Here is a 16,043-nt window from a genome sequence, read left to right on the forward strand (position 1 = left end):
GCAGGCAGGGGGCATGGCAAGCTGGCTGCGCTTGGCAGCCTCTTGTGCCCTGAAGACCTGGACCGTCACGGCTTCACTTGGAGCCAGTTTGAGTGCTTTGCCAGAGCCAGCTGTTTGAGAGTAACACAGTGCAGGTGTTTGCCCCTGCAGGTGTTTGGGCTTGCCTCACAGTTCCCGGCTCACCCCTCAGTGCCCGGCTCACCCCTCAGTGCCTGGGCTTCCCCCACCTCTGGCACCCAGTCTCAGTCCTTTGTGAATCGCACCCTGAGAGGCAGCACTGATGGAAGCATGTGGAAGAGCTGGATGGGGGCCCCGGCTTCAGCTTGGCCTAGTCCTGGCTTCTGAAAGCATTGTGGATGAACTGACAAAGGAGGTGCTTTCTGCCTCTCACACGATTAGCTAAACTATTTTTCTAAGTAAAAAATGAGAGATTGGGCATTTTGGCCCAAAGTCTTGTGGTGGTCCTTGTGTTCACACCCAGAGGCACGCACACGGTGCGGATACACACGGCCGAGTCAGATGGGTGTGTAACCACAGATGCCTGTCCTCATGACAGGAATGCAGGGCCGGGGAGGCCAGCGTGGGAGAGGGCAGAGTGTGTGCAGGGTTCACAGTGGACAGTGACGTGGGAGGCCATCCAGGAGGTGCTGGCCTGTGCATACCCCCGGCAGAGGTCCTGGGTGGGGTGTTCAGACGCTGTCTTCCTGCGTCCCTGCTTGTCCTGCAGGCCCGTGTGCGGAGTGGCTGGCATCCCGGCCTCTCAGAGCAGCGCCCAGCATCACCTGCCACACGCCGCCAGCGCAGCCACCGCCCTGCCCCACTGTTCTCACTCAGCGGGCGCAGGCTCAGCGCTGGCCTACCGCACCCAGATGGACGCCTCGCCCGCCATCCTCATGCCTTCCGGTCTGCAGGCCCCCCAGACCCAGGAGCAGAACGGGATTTTAGACTGGCTGCGGAAGCTGCGCTTGCACAAGTATTACCCGGTCTTCAAGCAGCTCACCATGGAGAAGGTGTGTCATTGACTGGGGGTGCCAGGCTCCGAGCCACCTGTGTTCCCACCTCATCTCTTGAGCAGTTACGCTGGTTTCTGAAGTGCCTGTGGTGGCGAGCTGGGGCTGGCAGGGCACGGCTTCCCTCTGCGGAAGCTCCGGGCAGCAGGACAGGCTTCCCCAGCTCTGTAGGTCTCGCTCCCCAGGGCCGCCGTTTGCTCAGTCCACCTCCCGCGCTGGTCCAGAGCAGAGGCGGGGCTGACTTCTGGGCAGGCCTGTGGTCACTGGTCACTGATGAACTCTGCGCTCCCCCTGCTGGGCAGAGTGGCTTGGTGGCTTTTTGTAAACTGGGAAGTTGGTGGGTCAGACTACAGCTCTTCCAGAAGGCAGGCTGCTGGCGGGCAGTGAGAGGCAGGGCTCTGCTAACTGGCCATTTGTTTATCCTATGGAAGTTTTTGAGCCTCACTGAAGAAGATCTCAATAAATTTGAATCCCTCACCATGGGAGCAAAGAAAAAACTCAAGACTCAACTGGAGCTGGAAAAGTAAGTGTGCCCTGCTTCACTGGGCCTGCCCCGACTGCCAGTGCCACCTGACGCCTGGGGTGGCCCGCTGGGGGCACCGGGGGTGTGACTTCACCGCGCCTGTGCTCGTGTGTTACCAGGGAGAAGTCAGAGAGACGCTGCCTGAACCCCTCAGCCACGCCCTTGGTCACCAGCAGCGGGGTGGCTCGTGTGCCCCCCACCAGTCACGTGGGGCCCGTGCAGACGGGGCGCGGCAGCCACGCTGCAGGTAGGTGAGGGCTCTGTCCCGACTTTCACGTGTGCCGTGCTGAGTCAGCATCTGGAGACCGGTGAACTTGAGTTGTTCAGCCAGCTAGACACAGAGCCGGGCAGGGCTGCAGTGGGCAGACACAGAGCTGGGCAGGGCTGCAGTGGGCAGACACAGAGCCGGGCAGGGCTGCAGTGGGCAGACACAGAGCCGGCTGTGGGGGAGGGCAGGGCTGCAGTGGGCAGGCACAGAGCCGGCTGTGGGGGAGGGCAGGGCTGCAGTGGGCAGACACAGAGCCGGGCAGGGCTGCAGTGGGCAGACACAGAACTCTGCCCAGGTTGTGCGCCTCCCTCCCGCACCACCTGCCTTCTGCTCTGGGGGTGTGACTCGCTAGGGATTTGGTTTCTCAACTGCATCCTCTTCCTCCTGCCTTGTATGATGGGAACAGAAAGGGGAGATGGCGGTGTCCTACTCCGTGACTGACTAAAGGGTGTTCTGTCAGCCCCTTGGTAAACAGGCCCTGCCAGTGATGGCGGGGTCACTGGCCTGGGATCCTGGGCGGTGTGTGGGCCACCAGCCTCAGGGCCCGTCTGGAAGGGGTGACCCTGGGAGGGGTGCCCGGTTCCGCTGGCCTGCGGGGTCAGGGAATGTGGGACCGTGCTGTGTTTCTTTGCAGAGCTGCGGGTGGATGTGGAGCAGCCCTCTCACCAGCTGCCCCGGGAAGGCAGCTCCTCCGAGTACTCCAGCTCCTCCTCCAGCCCGCGGGGCGTGCAGGCCCGGGAAGAGAGCTCTGACAGCGCGGAGGAGAATGAGCGGCGTAAGGATGCGGCTGGGGCAGGGGCCGCCCTCGGCCGCCGGGCCGCTGGCTGACGCTGTGCTTGTCCCTGTAGGTGTGGAGACCCTGGAGGGCCCCGAGAAGGAGAAGCCGGTCATGCTGCTGAGCCACTTCACGTCCAGCGCGGCCAGGCCCACGGCCCAGGTCCTCCCCGTGCAGAACGAGGCCGGCTCCGGCCCGGCGGCACACCACCCCCTGCCCCCGCAGATGCTGCCTGCCGCCTCGCACCTGGCACCCATCCGGATGCTGAACTCTGTGCACAAGTCCGAGAGGGGGGGCTCGGACGTGAGGCTCCTCTCGCCGTCTGTGCACTCGCTCCTGTCTCTCGAGGAGAGGGGGAAAGGGTCCGGGCCGAGGGGCAGCGTCAAAGTGGACAAGAGCTTTGGCAGTGCCATGATGGATGTGCTGCCCACGTCCTCGCCCCATCAGCCCATGCAGGTCCTCTCTGGACTTTCAGAGAGCAGCTCCCTGTCCCCCGCAGTCTCCTTCGGTCCCCGGGCCAAAGTTGTACACGCATCCACACTGGACAGGGTGCTGAAGACAGCGCAACAGCCGGCCCTGGCAGGGGAGTCGAGCACGGCTGCGACGGGGACGCCGAGCAGCGTGCTGCACGTGGCCCGGCCCCCAATCAAGCTGCTGCTGTCCTCCTCAGTTCCCGCAGACACCCCCATGTCCGGGCAGACGTCCTGTCCCAGCAACGTGCAGCTCAGCGTGCCCCCCGCCGTCATCAGCCCCCGGAACGCTCTCTACACAGCCAGCACCAAAGTTGCCTTTCCTTCAGTGAGCAGTCTGCCCGTGAGCCCTCTGCAGGCCGGCTTCTGTGCCAGCAGCAACACTGCCTCCTCCAGCAGCCTCCCCGCCACGTCCTTTGCTAACATGGCCACGCTGCCCAGCTGCCCGGCCCCCAGCTCGAGTCCTGCGCTCGCTTCTGTCCCGGAGAACAGTTTCTACAGCAGCGGTGCTGGTGGTGGCAGCTCCACGGGGAACATGGCCGCCTCGAGTCAGGGCCACCACCATCATCACCACCATCAGCAGCCCCCAGCGCCGCCGCAGCCTGCGCCGCCCCCACCCGGCTGCATCGTGTGCACGTCCTGTGGCTGCAGCGGCAGCTGTGGCTCTGGCGGCCTCACTGTCAGCTACGCCAACTACTTCCAGCACCCGTTCTCTGGGCCGTCCGTGTTTACCCTGCCCTTCCTGCCCTTCAGCCCGGTGTGCAGCAACGGCTACGTCGGCGCTCAGCAGTATGGCGGCGGCTCCACCTTCCCTGTGGTGCACGCGCCCTACAGCAGCAGTGTCCCCACGGAGCCCGTCCTGGGCGGCCAGTCCACATTTGCTGTGCCGCCCATGCAGAACTTCATGGCGGGGCCTGCGGGCATGTACCAAGCGCAGGGGCTGGTGGGGGGCAGCAATGGCTCCGGTCACAAGAAGAGTGGGAACCTGTCGTGCTACAACTGCGGGGCCACTGGTCACCGTGCCCAGGACTGCAAGCAGCCGTCCATGGATTTCAATCGGCAAGGTACGGGGTGGCACGCACAGACTCTGAATGGCGGCTTTGCCTCCAGGAGGAAGGGCCCCTGTGGGATTCAGTCTGTTCCTGCAGACGCTGCCGTCTGGGGCCAGGAGGGTGTAATGCCAGGTGCCCACTCATGGCACATGTGCAGCCCCACACTTGAGACCCCACAGAAGGGAGCTGCTGCCCCCCTCAGAGCCCCCTCAGATCCTCCCTCAGATCCTCCCTCAGATCCCCCCTCAGATCCTCCCTCAGAGCCTCCCTCAGATCCTCCATCAGATCCTCCCTCAGATCCTCCCTCAGAGCCTCCCTCAGATCCTGCCTCAGATCCTCCCTCAGATCCTGCCTCAGATCCCCCCTCAGATCCTCCCTCAGATCCTCCCTCAGAGCCCCCTCAGATCCTCCCTCAGAGCCTCCCTCAGATCCTCCCTCAGATCCTCCCTCAGTTCCTCCATCAGATCCTCCCTCAGAGCCTCCCTCAGAGCCTCCCTCAGAGCCTCCCTCAGAGCCCTGCACTGCCTGTCTCCATGCTTGTTTGGTCTCGTGGTTAGGTCAAGTGCCTGCGTGGGCTGGTGTCACGCAGGGCCTGTGGCGCTGTGCACGCAGCGCTGGGCTGCAGAGCAGCTGGGCTCTGGGAGCTGAGCGATTGGCCTGGCCTGACTGCTGCCAGGGGTGCCCAGCCGCCTGTCCCGTGCTCGCCCCGAGCCTGTGGCGGGAGGCATCTGTGACTCGGGCCTGGTGGCCCTGCCACGTGGGCTCTCGTGGAGCCAGGCTGTGTCCCTGGAGCCTCCCGCGCAGTGCAGGGTCGAGTCCCAGGAGTGGACGGGTCACCTTGCCCTCGGTCTCGGCCGGATGCACACGCCGCAGAGTGCTGTCCAGGCCCGGGGAGCGGGGCGGCCCCGCGGGTAGCTGCACCCCGGCTTCCCGGCAGCCGTGAAGTGACCCCGTGTCGTCTCTTTCTCCTCTCCAGGTACTTTTAGGTTGAAATACGCGCCCCCAGCGGAAAGCCTGGACTCCACCGACTGAAGTTTTCTCTGGCGACAACATCACTACGCCATGGAGACATGAGGAAAATTAAATACAGAACTGACAAGTCTAGTTGCTGTCGAGCTTAATGTTTAATCCAAAGGTGCTTTACTTGACTAGACTGGAGAGAGAACCCAGCGTAGACATGCATCCAACTCGATTCGTTGCCAAATCCTCGAGCGGAGCTTGACTTCTGGCCTCGCCCAGCAGGCGTCTCCGTGGCGGTGGCCGACGCCGCTCACATGTCTCGGTCCTCCAGGCTCACGTCATTCCAGGGCAGCTACGCAATCAGGGTGGGGTCCCCCGGTCGGACTCCGGCCCCCCCGGGTTAGGGAAATGTCGCCCGTTTTGTTGTTTTTTGCTGAAGCGATGAGGCACTAATCTCTGGGATTTTTAAGGATTGCACTACGAGGAGTGGAACGTGACAGCTGCCGTTTAGGAGACGAACTCCTGAGCCCGGGCAGCGCAGGGGCCTTCCGGAAGTCGTCGAGAGTCGGCACCAGCAGGCCGCGCCACCTGGCACCGCTTCCAGTCTTGGCTCCGTCTTCGCGACCCCTGCTCTGACCACATGCAGCAGCCTGCTCCTGAGGGCCCAGACACGGGAGCACCGCGCGGGAGCTCACGGACACGCAGTGGGGCCCGGCTCCCCGGTTGCCTCTGACAGGTGCACGCTGCTACCAGATCCACACTCGAGACAGACATTTCAACAGGAATACAGTCCTTCGATGTCCGAGCGGAAGGTTTGACATTCTCTCTGTCAGCCGGTTGGTATCAGCCTGGGTACTGACTGGCAGTCCCGTTAAATGCTAGGGGACTTCCGTGGGGGGGTAGACAGAGGGAGACCACCCAGCCCACACGGAGCCCAGGGCTTGCAAGCACCAGATTGGGTTCGTTTAAGGCAGGAAGTAAAGTCCTCTCTAGGTCTTTGACCCCAGTGGGATGAGAGCATCTGGTCTGGGATTTTGGGACTCCGGCCGTCCTGGGTAAAGGGACAGCCCACTCTGGTGACATTACTTAAAATGCTGAAGCCTTCAGTGTTCATACTGGTGGGTTAAGGTCGTGCCAGGAACTTTCCAGCTGAAAATTTTCCATTCCATTCAGTTGACCTCATGTAGAACCACGCAGAGCAGAAGCCCTGTGGGAAGTGAGGTCTGGCGGTGTGTCCTTGAGACGGACTCGCTTCCTGGGCCGGCTTCCGAGGCCTGAGCGCAGACTGCTACTTTTGTTTCTATGCAATGCAGAACGGCCCGTGGTCCTCGGGAGCCCCGGGATGCTTAATGCAGCAGCTGGTAGGACTGGAAACACTACGAAATGTCAACAGTTACTGACACAACTTTGCCTTAACCAGAACTGGCGCTTCGGGTTGAATGACTTAGGCGTGCTCAGTGATGTTGAGGCCGTGGTGGTGGCCCGGATGTGCTGAGAGCCAAACTTCAGATTCCTTTTTTTTTTAACAAAGAAGTATTTTAAATAAATCCTACTTCAACACAGTGAATTTGATGAAAAGTGTCTCATAGCAAAGGTGAAAATCATTTCAGCTTTTGGGTTTAGTCATCAGTACAGGGGAAAGTGTTAACCTTGCCACAGGAAATTGGATCAGACGTGTGACCGAGCTGAGGCCAGCCGGGTGGGCCGTCCGCCCCGCCTGCAGGCGTGTGCAGTGACCCCTCAGGGGGCTGCCAGGGCCACAGGACACTCGGCTCGGAGGCGGCCACAGCTCCCGGGCAGAGCCAGCATTGGACTGGACACTGTCGGCCAGCAGTATTCTCTCTGATGATTCCTCCCAGAAGCAACCAAAGTCGAGAAGCTAAAAGAGCATTTTGCATTTCATCAGGAAACTGTCAGTTTAAAACACAGAAAACGGACTGACCCCTCGGGGTCCTTCGTTCCCCAAGTGGCAGCCTCGACTGGCGGCGCTCTCGCGGGCGGGCGGCCGTGGCACTGGCCACTCGTGCTGGGTGCTGCTGGAGTCTCCGTTTCTCACCCGTGTTTCCGTCGCCTCCCAGCGGGGCCAGAGGGACAAAGGGACTACTGAGTCTTGTTTCCTGAGCAACACAGTTTCGTAATTGGAAAGTGAGAGCGTGCAGGGGCGGGAGCCAGCACTTAGAGAAGACACAGCATTTCCAAAACCAGCAGTCTGTCCGCCAGCAGGCTACGAGAGTCAGCTTGTTAATATAGTAGTTGTACGCCCTGTATTCCCCTTCAGTGTTTAGAACTCTAGTCCTTTATTGTAAGGAGTCAGCATAGTCCACGCACACTACAGATGACGTATTGCGGCACAGTAGTGACGGGTCTCGGGAGGGGCCCTGACCCAGGCTTCGCCCCCACTCTGTGACCAGCGGCCCCCAAGGCACAGATGCCCAGGGAGTGAGTGGGGGCACGTGAAGCCAGTGGTTCACAGTCCTAAGGGTCTGAGTGGAACTGAGCATCTTTTACTAAAACTCGCAATATTCTAGAAAACCATATACTGTGCTGGTGGAGACCAGAGGTCCCGGTCGCCACCCCGAGCTGCGGGAGCAAGCCAGGTCCCCTGCCCGGCCCGTGGGCGCGGCCGGCGTTGGCACCAAGACTGAAACCCTCACAGCTTCTCTTGGACATGTTTTCTTTTTAGGAATGAAGGAAAACTCATTTTTGAGCCATTCTTTTGTCAATTCTACAAAATTGCATGTAACTTTATAAATATTTTTAAAAGATATAGTTTTGTAAATATTTAATATTCTGCTAATTTGATTTTGAATTGTAAATGTCAAGTATTCTGTTTTTGGGATTTTTATGTTTTATTATACTTTGTTAAAAAGGAAAAATTGTACATTTTTAGAATGTTTTTATGAGTAAATTTAATGTACTGAAAATAAAAATTTTAAGGAAGACCCATCGTTGGATCTCGTCAGTTGTGTCTCACAGAGGGCCAGGGAAACGCTAACTCTTGGTCTTCCCGCGCAAGAGACACCGGTGTGTTCCTGAGGCCACGGAGCCCGTCAGGCTGATCCCACACGGGTACCCGTCCGGGTCCTTGGCCCCTGCACCAGTGTGGGAGACCAGAAGCAGCTCCCGGCTTCAGACTGACGCAGCTCTGACCATTGAAGCCATTTGGGGAGTGAACCAGTACATGGAAGATCTTCCTCTCCCCTCTCTCTATAAATAGAAATGAAACCAAAAGCCCCTTTGCGGGTTAAAACAGTTGGCGGGAATAGGTCTCAGGTGCCCTGGGAGGCTGGGGGTGGTGAGGCTAGCCCAGTGTCCTTGCTGGGGTGGGATGAGTGCCACTCTGCCCAATGTTGCTTGTGGTCGGGATACCAGGTACCACCCGACAGGTGGGAGCCTGTGTGTTTCATAGTGCCACTGCTATGCTGTACCAAAGTCACTCCGTGGCTTTACTTTTGATTCTACTTATTTGAAAGGTGAGAGACCGCAATCTGTCCGCCTGTGCACTCCCCCGACACCCCCCACAGCCGGGCTGGGCCAGGGCGAAGCCGGGAGGTCCAGCTGGCCCTCCCATCTCTGTGTCCCAAGGTGCGCATTCGCAGGACCCACAGTCCCCACCCCTCCCATGAAGCACCAGCCTAAACCTCATCTTGATCCAGAGCTTTCTAAACACTGTCTGACCCACACAGAGCTGCCGCAGGCCTCTGCTTGTCTTTGCTGGAATACACCTGTGGCTCCCCTGGGGGGGGGAGGGGTGTCCCTCCTGGAGAGTGCCCCCACCAAGCTTACAGAAACGGAGTCTGAAGGACCAATCCTGTTAAACTGAGCCCGTTTTCAGCTGTGCCTTTATTCGCCTCAATTCATGAAAATGTCATTAAAGTGACCACCCACTGATGTGGGGTGCAGGTCACCCTTGTTAGCATAGCATAGCACGTTTTCTGAAAATGCAGTAACGCCTTACAGGGAGCTTAACGCTCACACAGCAGTCACAACGATGTCTTATAACGGCATATACAATCTCAGCATACACAGTGTGCAAACAGCCGCGGACGCACGCATGCAGGGCCCTGTGCTGCTCTGGCCCAGGCCCGGGGCAGCCCGCTGCTCTCTGCCCCCACCGGTGGGGGAGCCACGCTGCTCCCGGGGGGAACAGGAAGCAGTGACCCCGTGCTCATGGACTCTGGGTCGGCTGACACACATCCCTGACCTGTGGACACGCACTCGGGGCGGCAGGGAGCTCACAATGGTGGGCGACCTAACTACGCTTTCAAACAGGACACCTTGAGCAGCAACAAAAAAGCAAAATAGAAGCCACAGATCACTTAGCTGTGAGCCAGGTGGGCAGGGGGCCCCTCAGTGCTTCATTCTGTAGTTTCTGCTAGTGACAAAAGAAAAAAATTTTTGCACCAATTGTTAATTTACCAGAGCAGGCCTGGGTTGAGTTCGTGGAGAAAAACCCCAGGCAGAAGCGAATCCACCGTCTTTGGGCACCACGGAGGCCTGGGGTTAGGGTATTGCTGCTGGGAGGCGCCAGAGCTGCCCGCCCCTGCACCTCCACGGGCCCTGTGTCGTGCCCACGTGGGGGCAAACGTGGCTTTGGGGCTTGTGCTTGACACCTAACGCTGAGGGGGCTTCCCCTCGGACAAGGCAGCAGGCTCCGCGACCCCAAGAAGACGCAGCTCCGCAGGCCTGGAAGTCACTGTGGAGGGAAGGGCATTCAAACCACTGACGGCCTATTTTATTGGCAACTTAGAATGCAAGGTGTTTTATTTTTAAACTCCTGAAATTTGAAAACAAGATAGCCTAGATTAAATAATAGTTTCCCATAGCTGAATGTACGTGGTTGGAGCTGTTTTGACATACAAAAACAACTGGCGAGCACGCCTAGGCGGACTCTGCTGCTTGCCGACGTGGGGCCAGCTGGACAGCCCTCCTTCCGCCCCGGGAGCTGCGCCGCGCAGGCTCACGCCGACGCCTGCCTTCCGAACGTCTCCTGGGAGGCGTAGACCATGTACAGGAAGCCGTCCTCGTCGCGCTCACTCTCGTACACCTCCGAGATGGGTGTGGACACGCTCACCATGCTGTGCCCGTTCACCAGGAGGAAGAAGGCCTGGTTGGCATTGAGCTGTAACCGCCTCCTGTTGAAACAGCGTGCAGTGCGTCAGCCCGCAGGCCCGGTCACCAGGAGAGAGTCAGTGACGATGCTTCCCGCCTGGGACTCCCTTGAAATCAGTCTCAAGACCTCTTGGGGGGGGGGGTCTGGCGCGGTGGCCTAGTGGCTTAAGCCCTCGCCTTGCATCCACTGGGATCCCCTATGGGCGCTGGTTCATATCCCAGCTGTTCCATTTCCCTTCCAGCTCCATGCCTGGGGCCTGAGTAAGCAGTAAAGGACAGCACAGAGCCCTGGGACCTGCATAAGCTCCAGGTCTTAGATCAACTCAGCTCTGGCCACTGTGGCCACTCAGGGAGTGAACCAGCAGATGGAAGATCTTTCTGTCTCTCCTTCTCACTGTAAATCTGCCTTTCCAATAAAAATAAATCTTAAAAAACAGGCTCTTAGGGTCTCACGTGAGAAACAGATGCAAACATGACAGAGGAGGCACGAGCCGGGCCTCCACTCACTGCCGCTGCCCAGTGGGGTATGTATGCCCGCTGGCCAAGGCTGCTGGGCACAGCTAAGAATGCCCAGCTGCTGCTGGAGAAACACCACCTGTACCCGAGCCGCAGCACGCGACAGTCTCAGACCCGGCCCTCAGCCAGGCTGACACGGGGACGCAGCACGCGACAGTCTCAGACCCGGCCCTCAGCCAGGCTGACACGGGGACGCGGGGCGCAGCACGCGACAGTCTCAGACCCGGCCCTCAGCCAGGCTGACACGGGGACGCAGCACGCGACAGTCTCAGACCCGGCCCTCAGCCAGGCTGACACGGGGACGCAGCACGCGACAGTCTCAGACCCGGCCCTCAGCCAGGCTGACACGGGGACGCGGGGCGCAGCACGCGACAGTCTCAGACCCGGCCCTCAGCCAGGCTGACACGGGGACGCAGCACGCGACAGTCTCAGACCCGGCCCTCAGCCAGGCTGACACGGGGACGCAGCACGCGACAGTCTCAGACCCGGCCCTCAGCCAGACTGACACGGGGACGCGGGGCGCTGGGTACCTGATGATCTTGATGAGTTCACTCATGTTCACGTGATCAGGGACGAGGAATTTGGTTTTATCCAGGACAGGAAGCTGCTTCTCCCCCTTGTACCGTTCTATTATCACCTGTGAGACGCCAGAAGGAGTGTTACAAAGGGACCGGCACCTGGCAGCACGGCAGAGCGGCCTCCAGCTCACACCGCTGCCTCTTACAAAAGGACAGAGCCATGTGGCCCTTTGTTCTATTTGAATCTGAAACCAAGAAATACACACTAGTCATCCTAAGACTTGGATGCCAAAGCCAACAGGGCCTACAGAGCGGCAGGCATCTCTGGGGAGTGTGGCCTGCCCCGGATGCCACGGGGACCTGCAGATCCCATGGGATTCCAGTGAGCCGGCCCAGATGGCTAGGTGCACCTGGCACCCAGCCTGGGACTTCTGAGGTTCCCTGAAGCTTTTTCCCCAGACCCCCTGCCCCAGAAAGCCTGTGGGAGGGCCACCTCTCCATCCCTGCAGCTTCCCCTCCTGCCTTCCGACGTCGGCCAGGCCACAGTGACTAAAGTTCAAATCTGGAGTTACTGCATTCTGCCTTCTGTCTAGCCCCCCTGTTCCATTCTCTCTAAATAATTAAATTTGAGTTAAGTGTATAAAACTAAGGGTAGCAAAATCAGACTTCAGCTGAAGGACCCGAGGAACAATACTTAGGACACATCCATCCGGCACGACAGGGACACGGCGCACCGACAGCAGGTGGCGACCGCAGAGCCCCACGGGGACTGGGAAACCTACCGGGATCTTGGTCGGGTGTTGCTCTCGGATGAGCCTGACATCCTCCACTCTCTGCTCTGCAAGGAGAGTAGCAGACACGACGTCAGGCACTCTGCACGTCCACACGCCAGGGCGAGCTCGGCCGCGACAAGGCCCACGCCCAAACAACGCTGACACGGAAGGTCACAAGCAACAGATAACCTGGCACTACCGGCTGTGTGACAAGACCAAGAATAACCAGCACCTGCCCCCATGCATTTATTTGAAAGACAGATTCTACAGGGAGGGGAGACAGGTCTTCCATCTGCTGGCTCACTCCCCAAAGGCTGCAAGGGCTGGAGCAGAGCTGAGCCGAAACCAGGAGCCAACAATTTTCTCTTTTATTTTTCATGTTTGTATATTATTTTCATTAGAAAGGCAGATTCACAGGAGAGACAGGTTCACGCCCCACGTGGCCGCCACAGCCGCAGCTGGCCGCTCCGAAGGACTGCATTCATCCAGACGCGAGTTCAGCATCTGCCTGCCCCACTTGCAACGCAGCTCTCTGCTAGCGCAGCTAGGAAGCTAACAAAGTGGCCCCGGTCCTCGGGCCTGGACCCAAGTGGCAGACCCACCGCTTCCCGCCTTCAGCCTGCAGCTCTGGCTCCTCACCTCGGCCATCTGGGAGGGAACCAGCAGATGCAAGAGCTGTTTCTGGGCCTGGCACAATAGCCTAGCAGCTACAGTCCTTGCCTTGAACGTGCCAGGATCCCATATGGGCGCTGGTTCTAATCCTGGCAGCCCCGCTTCCCATCCAGTTGCCTGCCTGTGGCCTGGGAAAGCAGTGGAGGACGGCCCAAAGCCTTGGGATCCTGCACCCGTGTGGGAGACCTGGAAGAGGCTCCTGGCTCCTGGCTTAGGATTAGCTCAACTCCAGCCACTGCAGCTACTTGGGGAGTGAACCATCCGACGGAAGATCTTTCTGTCTCTCCTCCTCTCTGTATATCTGTCTTTCCAATAAAAATGAGCTGAGCCCATCAGGAGCCAGGAGGCTCTTCCAGGTCTCCCACATGCTGATGCAGGGTCCCAAGGCATTGGGCCGTTCTCCACTGCTTTCCCAGGCCACAGGCAGGGAGCCGGGTGGCACTCCTGGCTTCTTGCTTCATCCGGCCATTGTGGCCAATGTAGGAGCCAAGGGACGGAATGTCCACCTCTGGCAGCCGCCCTTTCACACGCACAGAGACCAGCACAGTGGCTCAGCTGGATAATCCTCTGCCTGTAGTGCCAGGACCAGCCAGCCCGCTTCCCATCCAGCTCCCTGCCTGTGGCCTGGGAAAGCAGTGGAGGACTGCCCAAAGCCTTGGGACCCTGCACCGTGTGGGAGACCCAGAAGAGGCTCCTGGCTCCAGATGGGCTCAGCTCGAAAGGATCTGTCCCTCCTCTCTGTAAACCTACCTGCCTTTCCAGTAATAAACAAAAACAAAGAATCTGCTGCTCCTCCCTCTAAGCTGCCCAAGGCGTTGTTTCAGCACTTGGAAAGCTGCTCTGAGATATCCTAGCACATTTACAGTCAAATTTCAGGGCCCAGGGCAGTAGGCTGGGGGATGATCCCTGCCTGGCACACTCCCTGATCCCATATGGGCACAGGTTCTAATCCCGGCAGCTCCACTTCCCATCCAGCTCCCTGCCTGTGGCCTGGGAAAGCAGTCGAGGACGGCCCAGAGCCTTGGGACCCTGCACCCGCGTGGGAGACCTGGGAGAGCTCCTGGCTTTGAATCGGCTCAGCTCCAGCTGTTGCGGTTGCTTGGGGAGTGAATCATCGGACGGAAGATCTTCCTCTCTGTCTCTCCTCCTCTCTGTATGTCTGATTTTCCAATAAAAATAAGTGTTTTTTAAAAAGTGTATCTCACGGAGAAGCGTTAAGGCTCTCGCAGTCTCAAGTGCAGGCTGTGCCAGCCGGCGAGGGCAGCAGAGGGCCTGGCTGCTGGGCCCCGTGGGTCCGGCCTACCAGCACAGGGACAAACTGCAGAAGCGCTTCAGGCCCAAGTTTACCACCGTAGCAGGACTACATTTGCAAAGACTGATTATAAACAAAACTGCTTGGCTTTGAAACTCCTGGGCTTATCAAGAACTCCAAGCACGCAGCGGTTTCTGAGTCAGGGTGCTGGCACCAAGTCACCTTCCCAGGTGCCACCTACCAGCCCTGCTCCCCACCCAGATGTTTGGGGTGCGCCCTGCGGCGTTCCTGGACCCAGGAGAGCCCCGGGCAGGACCACGCGGCCTGCTCAGGGAGCTGCCCTCGCTTATTTCCTCAGAACGATCTAAAAATAAACAACCCGCAAACAAGTGCGGCTCGCGTGCTGCTGGAAGGGGCCCGTCTCCCACGCACACGGGCGCCGCGGGCCCGGCGTGGGGCGCGCCAAGTCCCGCGCCGAGTCGCCCCGTCCCCGGGCGCCCGTCCCCCGCAGGCCGCCGCCCCGCGCCCTCGGACCCCGGCCTCGGCCCTGCGGCCTCCCCCGCCCCGGACGCGCCTCCGGCCCCGCCGCCGACACCCACCGAACGAGCGGCGCTGCTTGAAGGTCTTCTCGGACGGCATGGCGCGGGGAGCTGCGCGCAGGGGTCGCGGCTCCGGCTCGGCGTCTTCCCTTGTGTCTCCTCAGCCCGCAGCCCGGTCAGGTGACCCGCGCGGCGTCACCGGGCGGGCGGGGCCGGCCGAGGGCGGGCGCCATGGCGGGCGTGGCGGAAGCCGCGGGCTGACGGGGCGGCGGGGCGCGTGGGGGGCGTGGGGGGCGCCGTCCTTCTCCCTCTCCTTCCGAGGGGCGTTGTGGGGCGCCGTCCCCGGTGTGGGGGCGTCCTGGGGCGCAGTCCTGCTCCCTCTCCCTCCCCGGGGTATTGTGGGGGCGCCCTCCCCGGGCGTGGGGCGCCGACCCCGGGTGGGGGTGCTCTCCCCGGGTGGGGGGCGTCCTGCCCCCTCCGAGGGGGCGTATGGGGGGCCGCACAGGAGCCCCAGGTGCCCGCTTCTCTCTTTGTTACACGCTGTTGGCTTTGGTCACGAGCAGACGCACGGGCAAAGGAGCCCATGGTCCAGCTGGGCCTGGGGCTGCTGGCCGCCCACCCGCTGGGGAGACATGGCCCCGGCCACCAGGAGGAGGCTGTTTGCACTTCGGTTTCTGTTTTCTCCCCAACACCGAGTTCTGGCCTCTGCACAGCCCTGCCGGGTTCTAGAGCAGACAAGCGGCGGCCACGGGCTGGGGGACCCGGCGGCGGGCTGGGCACCCCGGCCTCCCTCCTGCCCTGGCCGGCGCGGCTGCCCCAGGCTCCAGGCTTCTCCCAGGCCGACGGGCACCTGGACACCTGCAGGTCCTCCTGAGCCGACAGGGCAAGGGGCGCCGGGCCGGGACAGGCGCGGGGCGGGCTTTCCTCGCATGACAACACTGTTCTCTGAAATAATCCTTGGAGATCGAACCGTGGGTCCTTCTTTGGATTCAGAGTCTGCTCTAGGGGATTTCATGGCGCGTTTAGACTGCCAGGCGTCCGTCCCAGGAAGCCAGGCAGTGCTGGGGTTGTCATTCTCACTCCAGTCCGTATTTCCATGGCAGGAACGGACCGTGACGGTGGGGGAGGCTGACTGCGATGTCGGGGATGTAGCTGTCAGCCACACTGGGCCTGCGCAAAAGGAAAACACACACAAACAAAAATAAAAACAAGCCTGCCACACTCAACATGGAGGGCGAGGTAGTCGGCGGTCGGCGCTGAGTCTCGGGTATGCCGCCTTCGTCCCGCCTCCGCGCTTTCCCATTGGAAGACGCCCTCCTGCGGCTGGGCCTTCTGGGCCGCTATTGGCCAGAGGCGCCATCCGTCCTGACGTCACCGCCGTCCTGGGGGACAAGTAAACAAACAGGTGTCGCTGGGGCGCCGCTGTGAGCGCGGCCGGAGTCGGGGGCCCGACGCTGCTGCCCGGGGCGCCCTGGGGGGACGGGCTGCGCCGGGGGGTCTGTGCCGTGTGCCGTGCGGGGGCCTCGCCTGTGTCCTCCCCACGTGGCCGCCCTGGCCGGCCTGCACCGGGACACCCGGACACACCCGTGCGCCCCTGGCTACA

At 60.6% G+C, this 16,043-nt stretch overlaps 2 protein-coding genes across 3 annotated transcripts in view; one reads left to right on the forward strand and one right to left on the reverse strand.

The window, feature by feature from the left end:
- The window catches only part of ZCCHC14 (zinc finger CCHC-type containing 14), a 40,662-nt gene extending 35,532 nt beyond the window's left edge, over positions 1-5,130 (forward strand). The window contains exons 8-13 of one of the 2 annotated variants that reach the window (XM_040982260.1): positions 728-1,010; positions 1,442-1,533; positions 1,653-1,780; positions 2,436-2,576; positions 2,650-4,110; positions 5,075-5,130. In XM_040982260.1, coding sequence (XP_040838194.1) covers positions 728-1,010; positions 1,442-1,533; positions 1,653-1,780; positions 2,436-2,576; positions 2,650-4,110; positions 5,075-5,130 — 2,161 coding nt within the window. Of the gene's footprint in view, positions 1-727; positions 1,011-1,441; positions 1,534-1,652; positions 1,781-2,435; positions 2,588-2,649; positions 4,111-5,074 lie in introns of both variants that reach the window. The other variant, XM_040982261.1, reaches the window with a different exon arrangement.
- A 4,661-nt stretch (positions 5,131-9,791) lies between these two features.
- On the reverse strand, positions 9,792-14,613 carry MAP1LC3B (microtubule associated protein 1 light chain 3 beta). Its single transcript, XM_040982262.1, has 4 exons — positions 14,501-14,613; positions 11,987-12,042; positions 11,217-11,323; positions 9,792-10,193 (listed from the first exon to the last, which is right to left on the reverse strand). Exons 1-4 carry the CDS (start codon positions 14,538-14,540, stop codon positions 10,019-10,021), a joined length of 378 nt encoding a protein of 125 aa, XP_040838196.1. The 5' UTR covers positions 14,541-14,613; the 3' UTR covers positions 9,792-10,018.
- Between the last annotated feature and the right edge of the window lie 1,430 nt (positions 14,614-16,043).

The sequence above is a fragment of the Ochotona curzoniae genome, unplaced genomic scaffold, assembly GCF_017591425.1.
Source record: "Ochotona curzoniae isolate NIBS_2020 unplaced genomic scaffold, NIBS_Ocur_1.0 contig_3622, whole genome shotgun sequence".
Lineage (NCBI taxonomy): Eukaryota > Metazoa > Chordata > Mammalia > Lagomorpha > Ochotonidae > Ochotona > Ochotona curzoniae.

Bases quoted from the DNA above. Each gene is read 5' to 3' on its own strand.
- MAP1LC3B (XM_040982262.1), bottom strand. From the start codon at position 14,540: ATGCCGTCCGAGAAGACCTTCAAGCAGCGCCGCTCGTTCG. The intron at 12,043-14,500 runs GTGGGTGTCGGC...CTCTCCTTGCAG, and splicing joins CAAGCAGCGCCGCTCGTTCG to AGCAGAGAGTGGAGGATGTC. The intron at 10,194-11,216 runs GTACCCAGCGCC...CTGTTTCAACAG, and splicing joins GAACTCATCAAGATCATCAG to GAGGCGGTTACAGCTCAATG.